The sequence below is a fragment of the Panthera tigris genome, chromosome C2, assembly GCF_018350195.1.
Source record: "Panthera tigris isolate Pti1 chromosome C2, P.tigris_Pti1_mat1.1, whole genome shotgun sequence".
Lineage (NCBI taxonomy): Eukaryota > Metazoa > Chordata > Mammalia > Carnivora > Felidae > Panthera > Panthera tigris.
This window is the reverse complement of record NC_056668.1, coordinates 93,116,048-93,135,724: the sequence shown is the minus strand read 5'-3', so window position 1 is coordinate 93,135,724 and position 19,677 is coordinate 93,116,048. Positions and strand designations below refer to the sequence as shown.

At 39.5% G+C, this 19,677-nt stretch overlaps 1 protein-coding gene across 10 annotated transcripts in view; it reads left to right on the top strand.

Annotated features, from left to right (window-relative positions):
• FNDC3B (fibronectin type III domain containing 3B) overlaps positions 1–19,677 on the top strand; it is a 434,559-nt gene that overhangs the window by 219,647 nt on the left and 195,235 nt on the right. For all 10 annotated transcript variants that reach the window (XR_006222068.1, XM_042998607.1, XM_042998606.1 and 7 more), the window contains one exon: positions 18,840–18,916. Coding sequence is in view for 9 of the 10 variants with exons in the window: in XM_042998607.1 (XP_042854541.1) it covers positions 18,840–18,916 (77 nt within the window). In the remaining variant the exon portion in view is untranslated. The remainder of the gene's footprint in view (positions 1–18,839; positions 18,917–19,677) is intronic.

The following is a 19,677-nucleotide window of genomic DNA, read 5'->3' as shown; positions in this document are numbered from 1 at the left end:
CCTGGGAGCAAGAAAACAGAGGATATGATAAAGCACAAATTGAAGGAATCTGGCATTTCCTTCTACCAGAGAACAATAGTAGTTCAAATTTACCATGTGGTTACAGCAATCATAGGTTAGGTAGACATACTTCCTGTCCACTGTCAGAAATGACTTCTTGAAAACATGAATAATAATACATGTATTTATCTTAAGCTCCTTCCCATATAGCCTCCATCCAAAGGTTGTGGGTAGGGGGACAGGGTCAGGGGTAGGTAGGAAGCAAATGGAGAAGATGGAGTATAATTTAATTTTTTAGAAGAAAGCATTAATCATTTATTGGTTATTATATCCCAAGAATTAATGAGACTAAGAGGGATGTAGAATGCTTTCAAATGTGGGATAAAACAATATTTTTCCTTAGGTTGAGACTGAGTTTTCGAAAACACATGTATTTGTAAGACATGGCATTTTAATACAAATCAGACGTATTGTAGAATTTATGGGATGTCGGAACTTTCCTAGCACTGTTTATACTCCATCTGCCCAGGGATGCCAAACTTTTTTTAAAGTAATTTTTGCTTTGCCAACCAATTGTGCTAAGACTTCTGAACCAATGGTTGTATGCGTTCAGAATATGAGGACCCTAGATTCATGGCTGATCTTAGAAATTACCTTCAATTTTAGATTTAGTGGGTAGTGAGACTGCCGGTCTCTTCAAGGGGATAATGATTCATCTTTGTGTAAATTTTAGATAATTAAGAAATTAATATAAAAATTCTTGGTATTTAAAGTAGGATGAAAGAATTGGTTATAGGAATATTGTATAAGAGATCAACTAAAGTGTGATGGATCCTCATTTGAAGTTAAAAGGAGAGAAGGGTCAGGTACATGTGTTTAGGTGCTACTGTATCATTGCATTTTGAAAGTTTTGTGCAGGAACTGAATTTTTGTGGTTTCTGAGACACCAGACTTAAAGCTGGGTTTTTTGAATGATGCATGTTGGGCTGTTCACAACCAAATATTGTGATTGTGTCCGTGAAGCTCTTAACGTGCTCACTGGGCAACTTTGGACTGTTGGATAGCTCTCTAAGTTAGGTGTAAGAACTTGCTCATTTCTTTATTTATTCTCAAACTGTGTACTGTATTTCATTAATTTTTGAAAAGCACACTTCGGGACACCTGGGTGGGTCAGTCAGTTGAGCATCTGACTTTGGCTCAGGTCATGATCTCACGGTTCATGGGTTCGAGCCCCGCATCGGGCTCACTGCTTTCAGCGCAGAGCCTGCTTCCAATCCTCTGTCCTCCTCTCTCTCTGTCCCTCCCCCTCTCATGCTCTCTCTCTGACTCAAAAAAATTTTTTTTTATTTTAATGAAAAGCGCTCACTTCCACTCCCATTTTAACATCTTTTAAATTGTCAAACATCTTACAATTGATTGAATGTCAATGGAATACAGTTTAGGCAGTGGTTTTGTCTTTTTTAGTAACATATAAAATCTTCTTGCATCTTTCCAATGATGTCCTAGATTTGGCAGAATGATATTTATAAAAGAATGACCCTGTAGTATACATAAAAAGATGCATCATTTTTTCCCCCTTCTTATTCTACTGGATCAAAGTAGGGATTCCAGATTTGGACTGCTAATAAACACAAATGACTTTTGTTTTATTTTTCAAAAGGGTAATCGCTTTGTGACCCTCATCAGTTTAAGAGTTTTGTAAGTTGCTATAAGCCCATAGCAATATGATTATACCACAAACAGTCTTCATGAAACAACCCATACAGACTAGGGTAAAATGAAGAAACAAGTTCTCACAAAAGGAAAATCTCTGAGTAAAACCTTTCCAGAATATTTCATGAATTATATTGGTACTTTCAAAAAAGTTCATGAAATTTAATTAGGGAAGTATTTACAGACACCCCCCTCCCCACTACGTTATAAGCTGTTATATTTATTCTTAAGAGTCTACATTTTTGTGGTACTTTTAAAAAACTTTCTAGCCATGTGTAAAAAATGAAAAGATTTCTTTATGTAAATACCCAAATGGGTGTGAATATTGAGGAGAATAAACTCAGTTTTAGGGAAGAAAGCATTCTTTTTCCTGTCTCCAATAAGAGAAATGTCAGCTAAGAAGTTATTTGCTTTTTAGATGGGTTATCCATATGTAGAATCATTGTCATTATTTTTATTTTTTATTTCCGAGAGAGAGAGAGTGGGTACGCCCATGCGAGTGGGGGAGAGGGGCAGAGAAAGAGGGAGAGAGAGAATACCAAGCAGGCTCCATGCTCCTTGTGGAGCCTGACTTGGGGCTCCATCCCATAATCCTGGGATCATGACAGCTGTCAGACCCTAAACCACCTGAACCACCCAGGTGCCCCTTTTGTCATTATTTTTATATACATTCTTAGAGCTGAAATTTGCCACCGACACATGCAGAAATTGGGATTGAAGATTAGAAAGTATCTTGATTAAATCAGACTTGTCCTTTAGTGCCTGACTATTCTGTTACAGAAACTTTTGAATTACGGTTACAGATAATAAAACTGTTTCATGGAAGTGAACTTTGTTATGATTTCATATGATAATATACATACACACACCCAAAAACATATCTAAAAGATTTCCTACAACATAAGAATTACTCACAGCATATAAATATGAAATCTATTTAAATAGTGACTGTAGTGCTGACTTGAATACCAAATGATATCAATAACCTAGTGCAATTTAGTGAAAAAACAGTGACATCATGATCTCCTTCAGATTTGAACTTGTCAGTACCCTGTTTTCAACTCTGCCTAATGACAGTGGATTGAGTCCCCAAGTGCCCATGGGTTACCAGAGGGGTGGAAGATTTGACAGTTTATTCTCATTGGTCAGATGGTCATAGTGAGGGGGAGAGGTGGTTTGTTCCGGCCAATGAGTAGGCTAGTGCAATGATGGTAATCCACATCTTGTACTTACAGAGTGATAGACTGCAGTGTTTCCAAAATCTGATTTTAAAAAAGGGCCTTAGAAAGGTAGATTATTAGAGTTACCCATGGGAATCCAGTTGGAAGTCTTTTATTTATTTTTTTTTTTTTGAGAGAGAGAGAGCAAGCGAGCACATGAGCGGGGAGGGGCAGAGGGAGAAGGAGAAGAAGAGAGAGAATCCCAAGTAGGCTCCACACTCAGTGAGGAGCCCAATACGAAGCTCCATCTTCCGATCCTGGGATCTTGACCTGAGCCATCCATCTTGACCTGGCTTGTACTGGAAGCCATTTTATAGAAAGAAATCCCAAGTGGATTTGTAGAAGAGGAGGTCTGATAAGATTTAACTCTCCAAGTATCTGAAGGAATTGTTTTATGGGATTGAGGTTACATTTAGTCTGTTTGTTAGGAAGAGAATTCAGATTTCTGTTTGTTAACAGGTTATTAAAAATAACAAAAATTCAACCTGGTACATTAACAAAAAAAATTTTAAGTTTATTTATTGAGAGGGAGAAGGGGAGGGGGGCTGGGAAAAGGCAGAGAGAGAGAGAGAGAGAGAGAGAGAGAATCCCAAGCAGACTCTGTACTGTCATTGCAGAGCCTGATGCAGAGCTCGAGCTCACAAACTGTGAGATCATGACCTGAGCTGAAATCAAGAAAGGGTCTCTTAACCGACTGAGCCACCCAGGAACCCCTCAACTGAGTAAATTATAGAGATCTAATTGGCATTATTAATCGATTAATGAAATGAGCAGCATCCCATCTAGCAAGTAGATGGGAACTCCAAAGAGGTGTAGAAAGGGAAAGGTTTTCAAAGCTAAGACAAGGAATCATCAACAGAAGAATGTATTGTTTCAGTTGAGCTCATCTTCATTTGAGGACAGAAGGGTTTCAGTGGGTGGATTACATTATCTTCCTTTGAGGGATGAAGAGGGCCCACATGACAGATTACCTTATTGGTGCCGGCCAGAAAATTCCTGATTGACTGGTTAAAGGTTACATTCCTGAGGGGCTGAAACTGCAGCTAGGTTAGGCATTAAGTCTTGGTTTACAGATTTGGGGCTTTAACCCAAGTGACGCCATTTTGGGCCTGTGGTTTTCCTTTTAACAAAGGGAAAGCCATTTATCAATTAAGGTTGCTAAAAAATGGAATCTGCTACATGTTGAGTAAGCAAACTCTACATTACTTGAAGTATTCTGTCCACTTGCTAGAGTTTCTTCAGCAGGTCAATCCTTAAAGGGGGAACTAGACTGGATAACCTTTAAGATCCTTCCCCACCCCAGGGGAATTCTGATTCTTTGATTTTGGCTCTCCACTAAAAACATTTCTAAAGAAGTTAATCAACTGCTCTACCTGTTTACCTCTTCTTAGGTAAGCTGAGTTTCATAGTAAACTATCACTGGTGGCCAGTAATCATGTAAATGAATGGATTGATTACATAGACTGTTTCTTCAGAAGCCTGTATTATTATTAGTCTGTATCATAGGAAATCCTGTGGTCATTTTGTTGTTGTCTTGCAGTATACTGATGGTTGCTTTATTATCCTTAAACCTGGAGGACTAGTTCTTACCAAATTGCAGTCATCTTTGTTGACATATAATCAATTAAATACCCATCGATAGGATAAAATGTAACTCTGCTGTCTTGTTTTCCCTCTTCACTTTTAAATGTTGTGCTGAAATTGAAAGGCAGCTAAGCTTGCTTAAAGTAAGTACAGATGAGATGTGTTTTAAGGTTCTTGTATGTGCTTTTTTTTTTTTCTTCCTTTTATTTATTTATTGTGCTCTTTTTTTAAAAATCGTTTTCCTGTCTTGTTGTTGTTGTTTATTTACTTATTTTTGAGAGAAAGCGTACAAGCATGGGAGGGGCAGAGAGAGAGAGGGAGAGACACAGAATCCAAAGCAGGCTCCAGGCTTCAAGTTATCAGCACAAAGCCTGACCCGGGGCTCGAACTCACAAACTGCGAGATCATGACCTAAGCAAAAGTTGAAGTCAGGTGCTCAACCAACTAAGCCACCCAGGTGCCTCTTTATTGTGCTTTTTCTAGGCCATTATTCCTGTGACTGGTCCATAGAGTACCTACATCAAAATCAATGCCATGTGTGGTTGGTGGGAGGTGGGGAGGAAGGGACAGGTAGCCAGCCTGTAAAGAAAAGCAGATTTCAGGGGCCTGGAAATTGACATTTCCAAAAGACCTCAGAGAGTCATTTCTTTCTTTCTTTCTTTCTTTCTTTCTTTCTTTCTTTCTTTCTTTCTTTCTTTCTCTCTCTCTTTTTCTTTCTCTTTCTCTCTCTCTCTCTCTTTCTCTCTCTCTCTCCCTCCCCCCCCCCTTCCTTCTTTCTAGAGAATATGAGTGGGGAGGGGCAGAGAGAGAGAGAGAGAGGGAGAGAGAGAATCCCAGGCAGGCTCTACACTGTCAGCACAGAGCCTGGTGGCAAGGCTTGATCTCCAGAGCTGTGAGATCATGACCGGAGCCGAAACCAAGAGTTGGATGGACGCTTAACTGATTGAGCCATCCAGGCGCCCCAGGCCTCAGGGACTCTAATGTAACTCACATTTGAGGCTCCTAGCTAGAAGGATTTTAGGGATTGTCAACCAACAGCTGTTTTGTAGAATTGCAAGCATAGATATAAATGACACCAGTGCCATGTAACATATTACTGTTGAAGGAAACATAGAATTTATTAGGTTCCTTTTTTTTTTTTTCCACTTTGTATTTGAAACCGTTGACATGAACAGTTAAGTGAATTGCCCAAGGCCTTGCAGATGGGAACCCGTGTCTCCACTGAGCACCACTTGGTTTGGGGGTGGGGAGTACATTGAAGAGAAGAGCTTTTAAAAATTCCATTTGAAAGCTGAAATGAACCAGTGACCAGCCTCCCGTGATGCTTTTTATATGTTGCCATTTTAAATATCGTGTGTGTGCCGTCACCACAGACCTTTTAATGTGTCAATTGAATTGGAAAACAATTCAGTTGAGATTAATTGGGGCCATAATATTTTCTGAGTGTAGTTTTCTGCCTGGTCTGTAGTTGTCCCCGACTAAGTTCACCAGGTTGCTTTCTCTTCCTGCTTCCCCTACCCCTTCTTCCATGTTAGGTTATCTGTCTAGATCCTCCCCTCTTTTCAAAGAGAGGGTCAACTTTCTATCCCAAACTCTTCCTTTTCATTACCTGCCTTCACTTAGTTCTAGCAACACATTGCCCAACAGACCTGACCTCATACCTGTGGCTGGGAAATTTTGAATCAAATATTTTGATTTGTTTTCGTCTTCTAAAAGTGAACCTGGGGGGCGCCTGGGTGGCTCAGTCGGTTAAGCGTCCGACTTCAGCCCAGGTCATGATCTCGCGGTCCGTGAGTTCGAGCCCCGCGTCAGGCTCTGGGCTGATGGCTCAGAGCCTGGAGCCTGCTTCCGATTCTGTGTCTCCCTCTCTCTCTGCCCCTCCCCCATTCATGCTCTGTCTCTCTCTGTCCCAAAAATAAATAAACATTAAAAAAAAAAAAACTTTAAAAAAAATAAATAAATAAAAGTGAACCTGGTACTCCTTGGTAAGTATGAGGCTGAAGGAGTGTCTTGTTGAACTTCAGGACAGGTGCACAGACATACCTGGGGATTATTTTATAGTTGAAATCAGGGGGAAGGGAAGTCACACAACAACAGTAGTTTCTCAAAGACAGTGATGGAGAAAAAGACAAAAATTGATGCTCACAGTTCAATCTGAATAGGAATGTCTAGAAAGGAAGGGGTACAGTCCTAATATTTTACCTTGAAGGGATTTTTGACTTGCTCATGTTTTGTGTATCATGCATATCTGCATGTGTTATGGTCTTGTTTAACCACTGCTAGTACCAGATGTGAGATTCCCATTTGGATGTAGTTTTGTTTGTTTTTATTGAACATATTGATCAGTTTTCCTTCTCCCCTTCTTACCGATCCTCAGATAGTGTAGGCCTAGTCTTGGTCATTCCTGATTGGCAAACTGAGGGCTGGTAGGTGTCTGGATGAGATAACTTCAAAATAGATCCATTCTTTGAGAAGCCTGCTGCTTTTTCAGCTTAGAAAAAAATAGCCGTGTATCAGTGGGGACACCTTCCTGGTAACCTGTTCCCTAAACATAGACCCTTTATTTTCCTTTGTCTCAGGCCCCCTTAGTGATGGGAGGGTTCATTCTTGAGAGTGAAATTGTAGCCTGTTCAGTCAGATTGTTTCTGTGGAACCACTGTGCCAGGACTAGAAAGTATTTATGCCATAAAGCAGTCTGCTGCCCCTCAAACAGTAACTGTGTCAGCACATTTTTATAGCTGAGAAAATAGCTGGCCAGGGTGACCCAACCTTCCCACAGTTACTCACTCAGAGGTGTTTACTGACTGCCTTTGATCAGACTTCAAATGAGAGAGCCTAACCTATTTGTGGTGTTGTTTACTGTCAGTCCTCAGCCTGCCCTTTGTTTTTCACATACAAACAAAAGAGTGAAAGCAACAGGCTGTGTAAACATGGCTGGTGTATAGGAACTCTCATTTACTTTCCTGGCTTCCTTGGTGTGGTTTAGGTAAGGCAGAGACTAGAACTATAAATTGAACTTGTCATTTCAAAGCCCCTTATTAGATCCCAGCCACCGGACAATTTAGAGAAGTTTTATTAGCAATCAAAACACTTTTGTAAAATTAAGTTAATTTCAGAAGATTGCTGGTCTTGGCTGTGAGAGACAATTTCCAGTCTGACATTGGGAACTTGTGAGTGCGGGAGCAGGCCTCCTAGCTTGGAGAGAAAATGGCGTCGGGCAGGTAAACTGTCATTGGTGTCTTATGAAACATTAAATTCCTTTTTTCTTTATTCCATTTCCATAATAACTGTTGCTTTTTTGAAAGTAGTTCTGTTCCATGGATCTCAGATATTGCTCTCTTGCATTGAGATTTCAGGTGCGTGAGTTAAAAGAACTAAGCTAGTAAACCGTGTTGGGATGTTGTCAATAAAATGCCTTTAGAGTGTTGTCAAAGACTTCCCTTTTCGGCAAGCTCTCTTGCAAAGGAAACTGCTACCCTGAGAATAGTTCAAGGGGATCCTCTTTGGTTTGGTTTGTAAACCTCATTAGAGCAATGGATAATTGCACTCCCCTCAATACATTGAGTAATGATACGTGGGTAAAGCTATACATCAGTGTTATTTGTAATGCAGCTCTCAGGTGGGTGATGTTTTTAATGTTCTTTCATTTGTAACATGAATAATGTCCAGTGGCTTGTAAGGAATGAAATCACATATTGTCTGGTTAATAATTGTGGTACTTTTTTCAGACTTGCCCCACTAGAGCATGACCTTGGAATTGTGAAGCAGAGCACAGATAGCATAGGAAGTGCACGCTTGCCCCTGAGTGCTTCACAAAGTTGTTATGCAAGAAACTATTTGCTGTCCTGTATTCTGCTCACTGTTCTGTCCCCCCCTGGGAGAGGAGGGCCTTGTGGCCAGCCATTTGGGGTGGGAGTGGGGGTCTGGAAAAGAAGAGTGGACATTTTATTCATCCCTCTTCCCCTTTTAACCCTCCTGGAGAGCAGTGAAAACTGGTGAGAGAATGAAGGCAACCCCTTTAAAATCGTCAGGGCCACAGCGAATAAATTCTGCCCATTCCTGCTGGCACATCCTCAGTTGCTCTCCTAGCCATCACCTTTTAATCAACAATCTTTCTGATCCTTTTCCCTATAAAATTAATAGCCTTTAATGCTTTTCTTTAAAAACAGCAGTTTGTGTCTTAGCTTGGGACATATAGAATGAAATTTAAAATACTCTGCTCTAAATAATTTTTACACTTAATGAGAACTGCTTGGGAGGGCTCCACTGGAATTATGCTCAGCTTTTTTGACTCACTGTTCTTGGTAACTCCCTCTTGAGTTTGTTACTAGTTGGAATACCGGCTGTTGGGTGAAGTGGTCCTCTTTACCGTGTGTGGGGAAGGGACGAGGGTTCTCGCTAATGCTCTTGAGGGGCATGATATAAAATATGCTGGGCTGGGGTGCCTGGGTGTGTCAGTCGGTTAAGCATCTGACTTCGGCCCAGGTCATGATATCATACTCTGTGGGTTTGAGCCCCACGTCAGGCTCTATGCTTACAGCTCAGAGCCTGGAACTTGCTTCAGATTCTGTGTCTCCTCTCTCTGCCCCTCCCCCACTCACACTCTGGTGCACCCGTGCTTGCTCGCTCTCTCTCTCTGTCTTTCTCTCTTTCTCTCTCCCCCCTCCCTCTTCCTCCCTCTCTCAAAAATAAATACACATTAAAAAAAAAGAAAGAACATATGCTGGGAAAGAAGGCTTTGAAATAAAGTGCTTAATGCCCTTCTTGATACCTTTAACTTTGCTGCTAATATTTGCAGAGGCTTTTCTTTTTAAAATATCAGAAACCCGGGGTGCCTGGATGGCTCAGTTGGTTAATCAGCCAGCTTCAGCTCAGGTCATGATCTCACAGTTTCGTGGGTTCGAGCTCCGCATCGGCCTCTGTGGTGACAGCTCAGAGCCTGGAGCCTGCTTTGGATTCTATATCTCCCTCTCTCTCTCTCTCTGCCCCTCCCCAGCTCGCACTGTGTCTCTGTCTCTCTCAAAAAAAAAATAAAAAATGTTAAAAAAAATTTTTTAAAAATATCAGAAACCCTTTCTCAGTATTATTGAGTTGTATTGGTATCATTCCTGAGAGCTTTGAAGTTTATATTATAAAGTTCTGGTTTAAGTATAAATAAGCAAGTCCATGGGTTATCTGCCATTAAAACCTGACATTACAAATCAAAACAAAGACAGACTGAATCTCCGTGTTCATTTAGATAGTTGAATTAGCAGGGTAATACTGGATGTGTTTCCTCTGTAGACTGGTAACATATATTCCACATTTGGATAAGACAGTAAAGGTGAACTTGAAAGCGGGGCCAAGAGACCTTGGGAGGTCGAGCTTCAGCATCAGTTGTGAGCACACTGTTTTCTGTTTTTGTTTTGTTTTGTTTTGTTTTGTTTTGTTTTGTTTTTCCCAAAGAACAACTTCTTGAACTATTTCTCATAGGCCTTCTATGTAATTCTTTAATCATTTCTATTGCTAGACCAGAGTTGCACCAAATAGTCCCGCTGCTTGAGCTGTCTGGGCTATATGCCTGACTCCATGCTGAGCTACAGAGTGTCTGTCACAGAAGCCTCAGGCCAAACGCAGGACACGAAGCTGGGTTCCCCCCTCCCCCCACGCACTTCTGTGCACCTGCGCATTACTCATTCTGCATGCCATTCTCTCCGTAATTAAGAACAGAAATGCTTGTTCTCTTCAATGTCATTGTGTCCTTGGCATCCTGCACGGGCTCTGGCAACTAGACCGGGTTCAGCAAAGGTTTATTGAACTGAACAAAGCAACAATCAAGAGTTGTAAAATCAGGAGGGGAGGGCTGTGTTACCGGCCTCTCAAGGTACTAGTAGCTTGGACAGTTTTAGTGTGCATTTCTGAAGCCCTGAATTTAAATCAAGTTCTTTTTAAAACTGTTAGATCATCATGCCTATTGTGAACGGATTCACCAACTGATTTGACTCTTGATTGCCCCAGTCACTGAGAGTTTTCAGTGCTTCCCTTCCCCACCCCATGGATAATTTTTATCTTCCAGTTCTAGAGCTCTTGGCCTCTAATAAAACAATTGCTGCTTATTTATAGTAGTTTATTGTTAACATACGTGTTGTAAAATCCTCTCTGTGGCTTTTAATTCCTTATGGCATCTCGTACGATAAGGGTTTATGGAGTTCAATAAAATATTAACTCTGATCACACAGTAATTATGTGGATTTTATTAGCATTTAGGCCTTAAAACAACTTGATAAGGTAAATTGGGTAGATATATCTTAGTTTTATTGAAATTGTAGAAAATTGGGATTTGGACAGTTTAGTCTCATGTGAGAATTAAACCCTTGTCTTCCAATTCCCCATGCCCTTATAACAGCTAAGTAGGAAAACAAGTTCCAAGAGAAACATTTGGAAAGGAAAGACTTGCATTTCAAATCGGCAAAGCAGGCCAGATAACTAACAAAGCACCTCCTTGTGTGTTGAAATGGTTAAGTGATAAGAGGTGGTGACCCATTATTTATGAATCCTATCAGTAATTCAGTTTTGGTTCTTGGTGGAGTGGTTGACTACAAGATTTCAGCAGGAATGTTTAGTCATTAGGCAATTTGTTGTTATGGTCACTTGCTACTCTTAAGGACAATGGCTGAGCCAGACTAGAAATTCTTGTAATGAAGCCAATGTCAGAGACAAGTGGGGGATCGACTTGCAGAAAACAAGGGCTGATCCTTTGATTTAGAGCTGTCTCAGGACTTTTGAAAGTTAGGCACACCCAACTTTCTAAGGTTTCCTAGAAATTAGGGAAAGATAACAGGTAATTTGGGGAGAGGTAGAGAGCTAGTAATAGGATGGAGAAGTAGATAACTCTGGGAAAGCATGCATCCTTCCCTTTTTAAATTTTGGTTCTTATTTTTAAATCACAATTGATATATCTTGAATATATTACATTTTTTTTAATGGAGGATACTATTTCCAAGGTACAGAATGCGAATGTGTTTTTAGAAGAAAAAAATGTCAAGAAAAAAAACAATTAACTTGCTCATTTGAGCAACTGTAATTCTTTATTTGTCTCTGTGGTGAATGATTGCACACTATTAATCTCTTTATTCATACAGTATTTTTCTTCTAGCAGCACAATGGTAAAGTTGCTTTTCAAATACAGTTACTTGACCAGGCACCGTGCTAGGGTATCTTACATACGTTACATCTTGCAGTCCTCAGGACAACCTTGAAAATAGCCTTTGTCATCCCTTTTTTTAAGTCAGAAATGTACTAACCAGAGAGATGTTAAGAAACTTGCCCAAGGTCATGCTAGACTGTGATAAGGTTCATTCAAACCCAGGCCTCCTTAGATTCACGACTTTTTCTTCCTCACGCTGTTCAGATTCTGCTGCTCCCAGCCTGTTTCCTCTCTGGCAGAATGCCTCTGGGAAGAAGTAGTTCCAGGTTAGAGAGACCAGCCTATCTGAGCCATGGAAATGTGCCATCTATACCTGGCTTCTGTATGAAAATTACACCTAACGGAAAAATGACTTAGCAGCGTTTTAAGGAACAACAAAATTTACTCCAGAAGGAAAGTAAAATTAGAAGCGACTAAATCTACTCTACCAAATCCAAAGGGCCCTTTAAATGCTTATTTCTGTAATTACTAATGTGTCCAGGGGTTGATAATCTTTTAAAATCTTGCTGAATTTAGACAGCGCCTGAAATGCCTCCTTGCGTTTGTTTATATGTCCGTATCCCCACAATTAGACTATCAGTCCTTTGAGGATGGAGAATGTATCTTACTGGTCTTTGCATAGCACAGCATCTTGAAATAGCATCCTCCCAAATACAAATGTATGAGGAATGAAAATGTCCTCTAGGAGACTTCTACTCTGTTGCTTTTTGATAATTTGTTAGTAACTCCAGTTTTACTATCTTCCCCCCACCCTGCCTTTTTTTTTTTGGTTATATGCTCATCATCTTAAAAAAATGAAGTGAAATTCACATAACATAAAGTTAACGCTTTTAATTCATTGGCATTTAGTAAATTAGTAAATTCACTGTGCTGTGTAATCACTAGTTCTATTCTGAAACATTTTCATCTTCCCTAAAAGAAACCCTGCACCCAGTAAGCAGTTTCTCTCCAGATCCCTCCCCCGCCTCAGCCCTTAGAAACAACAAATTTGAGTTCTGTCTCTTTTGATTTACTTATTCTGGATATTTCATATAAATGGAATTATATATAATATGTGATCTTTTGTGACTGGCTTTCACTTAACATAATGTTTTCAAGTTTCATCCACATTGTAGCATATTTGATTCCTTTTTATGGCTGAATAATATTTCTTTGTATTCTGTCATATTTTATTTATCCATTCATACTTGAATGGACCTTTTGGCTCTTTCCATCTTTTGGTTTTTGTCAGTAGTACTGCTGTGAATGTGTGTGTATATGTCTTTGAGTTCCTGTTTTTGATTCTTCTGGTTATATACCAAGGAGTTACATTGATGGGTCATATGGTAATTTTATGTTGAAATTTTTGAAGAAGCACCAAACTGTTTTCCACAGGGACTCTACCATTTTACATTCTTACCAGCAGTGTACAAGAATTCCAATTTCTCCACATCCTCCCCAACACTTATTTTCCATTTTTCTGAGAATAGCCATTGGAGTGGGCGTAAAGTGGCACCTCATTGTGGTTTTAATTTGTGTTTCCTTAATGACTAATGATGTTGAACATGTCATGCTTGTTGGCTGTTTGTATATCTTCTTTGGTGTAATGTCTATTCAAGCCTTTTGCCCATTTTTAAATTGGGCTGTTTATTTTTTTATTGCCTTGTAAGAATTCTTTATATATTTGGGATGCAGGTCTCTTATCAGATATATGACTTGTAAATATTTTTCCTCATTCTGTAGTTTGTGAGTTCACTTTCTTACAAATGTCCTCTGCACCAAAGTTTTTAATTTTGATGAATTCCAGGTTTTTTGTTGTTGTTCTTGCTTGTGCTTTTGATATCAGATCTCAGAATTCATTGTCCAATTCAACATCATGAAATGTAGCCTGTCTTCTTCTAAGAGTTTTATGGTTTTAGCTCTTGTATGTAGGTCTCTGATCCATTTTGAATTAAGTTTTGTATATGATGTCAAGTAGAGGCCCAAATTTATTCTTGTGTCTGTTTGGGGCATTTGGCAATTCCATATGAATTTGAGGATTAGCTTTTCCATTTCTGCCCAAAAGGCCACTGGAATCTTGATGGAGACTACATTACCTGTGTGATCACTTTGAGTAGCCATCTTAACGATACTAAGTTTCCATCCCATGTCTTCATTTAGGTGTTCTTTAGTTCCACTTAGGTCTTTAATTTATTTCAGTAATGTAGTTTAAGTGTCAAAGTTTTTCACCCCCCTTGGTTACATTTATTTCTTAGATATTCTTTTGGATGCTGTTGTAAATGGAATTGGTCTTTTTAAATTTCTTTTTCAGATTGTTCATTGCTCGTGTATAAAAACTCAATTGAGTTATGTGTTGCATTGTACCCTGCAAATTTACTGAATTCATTTATTAGCTCTAGTAATTTTTTATGGAATCTTTAGGATTTTCCTCATACAGGATTATGTCATCTGTGAGTAGATCTGGTTTTACTTCTTCCTTTCCAATTTGGATGCCTCTTCTTCCCCCCCCCCCCCCCCAATTGTCCTGTTGAATAGTGGTGATGAAAGTGAGCATTCTTGTCTTGTTCCTGATGTTGTGGGTGGTGGAATTTCAGTCTTTACCCATTAGGTATGATGTTAGCTGGGGGTGCTTATCATCTTTTAACCCACTAAATAATAGGTTATCAACATGTGGCCCCTGGACAGCAGCGTGTGTATCACCTGAAAACTTGGTAGAAATGCTAATACTTGGGACCTGCCCCAGACCTTCTGATTCTGAAACTGTGGGAAGCAGAGGTTAGAAACTAGATTTAAGAAACACTCCAGGTGATTCTGGTATACACTAGATTTTAAGTTTCTTTGAAGTTAGGATGTTTGTTTTGAGGACCTGTGCCTTATTTTTGTATTCCTTTTCATTCTCTTGTGTGATTAATCAGTGTGGAATAATTTTAAAAAATGAAAATAGGAAAAAGAAAGTTGGGGCGCCTGGGTGGTTCACTTGGTTACGCGTCTGACTTCGGCTCAGGTCATGATCTCACGATTCTTGAGTTCTAGCTCCATGTCTGGCTCTCTGCTGTCAGCACAGATCCCGCTTCAGATCCTTTGTCTTCTTCTCTCTCTGCCCTTCCCTGGCTTGCGCTCTGTCTCTCTCAAAATACATAAATAAGCTTAAAAAAAAGGAAAAAAAAGAAAATGTCAAAAGTTTCCCAAAGCGCCTGCACAATCTCTTATTTTGTCTACATGTTTTGAGTCACCATAAATAATTGGAAATTCATTATTAGACATTTACAAAATTCATCAGAAAACCTCACATTTCATATTCAGTCTTAGATCAGTGACAAGCAGCACAGTACACTTTGATGTAGACCATTTGTTCTGATAGTGACTTGCACTATAATTATCTGCTTACCTGCTAGCTAGGGACTTATCCTTCGGACCACTGCTGGCAAGAATGTCTCTTTTGGCTATTTAGAAAGACACGAGGGTCACTTTTATAGGGTTTATTGGATTTTATCACATCATTATTTTGCCTTTGCTTTTATTTTTCTCAGTTTCTTTTATCTTGCTATGTTGTGATTTCAGCCCCCTTACATCTTTTTTGAACAAGACAATATTTGACTATTAAGATAAGAATGTGATCTATTGCTACTAAGGACTATTGTTGAAAATAGCCATTTGGGCACACAGTATCAGTTTATAGACAAATACACTAAGTGTGTTTAGTCACTGCTTATTTACCTATTGGTGAATACTCCACTTTTTAAAATACCATTTAAAATTGTCCAAAATTGTGGGATAGTTATTTATTTATAGCTGGCCTTTTTCTAAAGCTGGTTTAAATGATAATTTATACCCTGCGTTCCAATTTTCCACCACTCTTACGTGTCTGACCCTCCTTTGTATGCTCAGCTCAAGTCCATCTAGTTAACCTTGCCCCCAGAATGGGCAAAGGTTCTGAGTATAGCATCAGAGCATGGGTTATATACGTGTGTGAACTCTGGGGGTCGCTGGTAGCAGGAGGAAGCAGAATGTCCTCACAGCCTTGGCAGGAGCTCAGAATCTCTCCATGGACATGTGTGGTCCTAAAAATACAACACTGGGCTTTCCTTCAGTCTCTTTGATGTGGGAGTATAGTCCTCGCATCATTGTAGGAATTACTGTTGATTGACTACACTGCTCTCCAGCCTTTCTTGTTCAAGGTTTGCTATAAGCAAATGAAAAATCATTAACAAATGCTGGCAGACTTTTAAGATGGGAGACCATGCACTTGCATATTGCAGTTAAATTTTTTAATGACTATAAACAATCATGGTTCTTATTAGTGTTTCACATCTTGTTCAGTGGGGGGAAAAAAGGAATTCTTGACATTTGAAGTCATAGGCTAAAACCTGAAATTGATCAAATTACCCAAGGCATTTTTTTCATGGGGTTACTTGGCTCTCAGCAAACATTCTTCTTCCATTCTAAAAATTGTGCATGTGACATTTTTCATCTGTCTATGGAAGAGTTCATGCGGTCTCTAGCTGGGCTTGCTTCTTAATTACGTTCCCCCAAAAAGAAATCTGACCATAGTTTGGAAGTACTGTATATATGTGTTTACTTTTGTTTTTAGATTATTTAATTGACATAGACATATCTGTGCATATCTACCTATATGTAACGTAAGTGTTTAATTAAAGCTTCCAAATACATAAGAAATTCAAATTTTTTTTGAAAAGTTTTAATAGTTCAGTGCTTTCCCAATATAGTCAGAGAGGAGATTGGTTTGAGAAAAGTGTGTGGCTCCCTCCTCCTTCCCCCAATATATCAAGTGTTAGTTTGAACAAGAAAAGAATAATTTTCAGCATATTCTAAGAGCTGTATCATTTACGTCTTGTGTGTTGATTAAAGGGTATTGATTAAAAAATCAAAAGGAACCTAGTAGTCCTAGAAGTTTAGTAAGAGCACTTTGTTTTCATTAGGGAAGGGTAGTAATAATATCAGGGGGGTTCTCAAACACAAACAGTTCAGCAGAGGCAGTAAACTCACTGATTAGGAGATCAGTATTTGGAGAAACTTTAACTTCTCATACCACCATTGTGAATGGATTTCATTTTGCTAGCTCTTACGCTCCTAAATGCCTGTGGGTATGGCGGTGTATTTCAGAAAGGAGAGGAACCTTGGGGTTCCAAGGCACAGCTGAGTTTTGGGAGCCATCACTATATATTTTGCAATGCCCTTTGAAAGGGTTTGAGGACAGTGACAAGAGGAAGGGGGAACAAGCATGTTAAAGTCATTTGGCTACTTTCGAAATCAAGGCGGGGAAGAAAACATTTTCTGGCTGTAAATCACTTAGTTGTCCTACACGCTTTAAAGCATTTTATACAAATGACTTTAACAGTTTTAGGGGTCATGTCTGGGGTTAAGAGACTGTTTGCCTGGTGTATATTTCAATGATTAAAAAGCAATATTTTATGGAGATGGTACCATTTCTGTTCACAGTCTGTACTGTGAAATATTTGATATTTATCTGATGAGCAAGGTTTGCCTCTTAAGTCAATAATACATCAAATGTATTCTTGTTGATTTTGTGTTACAGGAACATGGAATATTAAAAAAAAAAATTGTACTCAGTGTAATTGTAACAAACAAGACACAGCAGAAAGTTACAAATAAACAGAAAAAAAATTGTAACGATTTTGATGAGCCGTTATTGTGCCACGCAGTGCTCTAAGCACTTTTTCCTGTATTATTGAACTTAGTCTTTAAACCCAACCTAGTGAGGTAGGAATTGTTATTCTCGTTTGTAACTGTTGAGAAGTGAGACTCAGAAAGTCTAAATGAATTGTCTAAGGTCACACACCCAGTGTGAATAGTGAGCTAGGGACTGAAACCAGTCAGAGGCCATGCTTTTAACACCTGCTTATAAAGCTTGAGTGCATTAACCCTTGGGTTTCACAGACAGTGCTCAGGCTAAGGCTGAAATACTTGCCGATGTGTTTTTTTAAGTGAGTCAAATAAAAATTTAGTAAATGTCTAAATGCCTTGATGGCTGGGGCCAAAATGCTGAGGCTGAAGAGAACGATGGATTTGGAAGATGATTTGGAAAGTGCCTTCAGTGGCTGGTGGTTGGATTAGTTTAAGTCGCACTTAAAAATGGAATGGGGTCATGCAATTATCTACTCTCATGTCGTCGTTGTCTTTCGCTTTCATTGATTTGCCAGTGTGTCAGCATGTGCGTTACTGCTGTGGTTTTGTATGTGTTCAGAACTTATCACATAGTTTAGTTGCTTGGTATGTTGTCCATGGAGCTGGAGTGAATGCTCTAGTCATATGGAGCTTTACGTGAAGATTAGCATCTTTTCTGCCTTGCTCCTAGTTTTTACCCTGTACTTGCAGACCTGCTGATAGGCACCCAGTATCCTTGTCCCTCCACACACCCTGCACTGGCCTCCCCTGCAAAGTATTTATAACCCTGGATTGTACTCGGAGGTGAAAGGTGCATTATGCTTCCAGTGTAAATGTAGCACTGGGTAGTGGGCTCTGTCTTCTTTTGCCAAGAAAAGTGTTGTCTTTCTCTTGGTTTTTGTTACAGCCAAACAATTTTAATTGCCCGCAGCACAACACACTTTAGGAGAAAGCAAATAAACAACACAAGGCACTTGGAGCCAGGAAGTCGCATCTCAGACTAGAAACAGAGCTTCGGACGGACATTTGGGCGGTGGGTTGCTAAATAGGGCAGCCAGCTACCAAACTAAAAACCAGTGACCGTGAGCTTCTTGCACTTCTAGGGAAATCATTTAATCACAGGATCATTGGAAGGGTGTTAGAAGTTGATTTTAACCTTATGATGATCAGTTTCTTTGTAATTAAATATTAACTCAAACTATGTCTTAGGTAACTGACTTCAGTAACTGCTACTCTTTGTTTTCCGTAGACATGTGGTTAACGTTTATTGAATTTAATATTTTGGAAATAATGTCTTGTTAACTGAATGCTTTACTTTGAAATGATCCAGGTAAATTTGACAGGAGTGTTCCTGATAATGCCTACTTTTACAGTAGGATCTATTTTTTTTCCTCAAAATTAGTCCAAGTAATTAATTCTCTTCAGTTTTGATAATATTTTTAAAACACCAATATCATTTTGAATAATGTGTGTTTCTTCAACTCTTGATATCTTACTCTTGTCTCTTATAGGACCTGCTGAAGTTCCCATGATGTCACCTAATGGATCCATTCCCCCCATCCATGTGCCTCCAGGTTACATCTCACAGGTAACCATTGGATGGACTTCTCCGCTCATTATGGGCACTGTCGTTGTTTCAAGAGAATATATGCTACAACTTAACTTACCTCAAAAGTAATTTCGTTAGGGTAATCCTAGAGTTGCCATCATTTTTGTAGCACCACATAGTCCTTCCCAAGTCTTGCCTCTTAAGTGGTCGGGGAGCCAGAGAGAGAGAAACACAGTAGGGCGCCTAGGCTGTCCTCAGCCAAGGTGCGTTGACACCTGATTATGCCGGAGAGATTTCCTTCTGTCTGTACCACAATTTGCTGGAAAGAAAGAATTGGTAGATAGGTTTAATTAGTAAAAATACCAAAGGAGACATTGTTAAAGCAAATAGGGTCTGCCCCTCTATGATTGGAGTCTCATTTCTCTGCAATGTGTCTTCACCTGGGCTTGGTGAATTGTTGAGTATGATGAGAGGAGAACTTGGCTGCTGTTGGACTTAACATTTCTCTGAGATATAATTTTTCTTAGTAAAATAGCAATAGCAATTTAAAAAGCGATAGCGGTTTCAGAGGTACATGGGAAGGATTAGAGAAGAAGTCAGGATAAATGCTAAAGGAGAAACCAGACAAAGTTTACGACGCTCAGGGTGCCTGGAACGTGGATGTCTGTACAAACTTTCGTTTTGTCCCGTGCTCACTGCAGGATGAGCACATCCCTTCTCTCCCGGTACAGCTTCCTTTCCAGATGCCGAATTGACTATTTTTCTCTCTGCCCATTTTGTTCTTTCTTTGTGTGCTTACG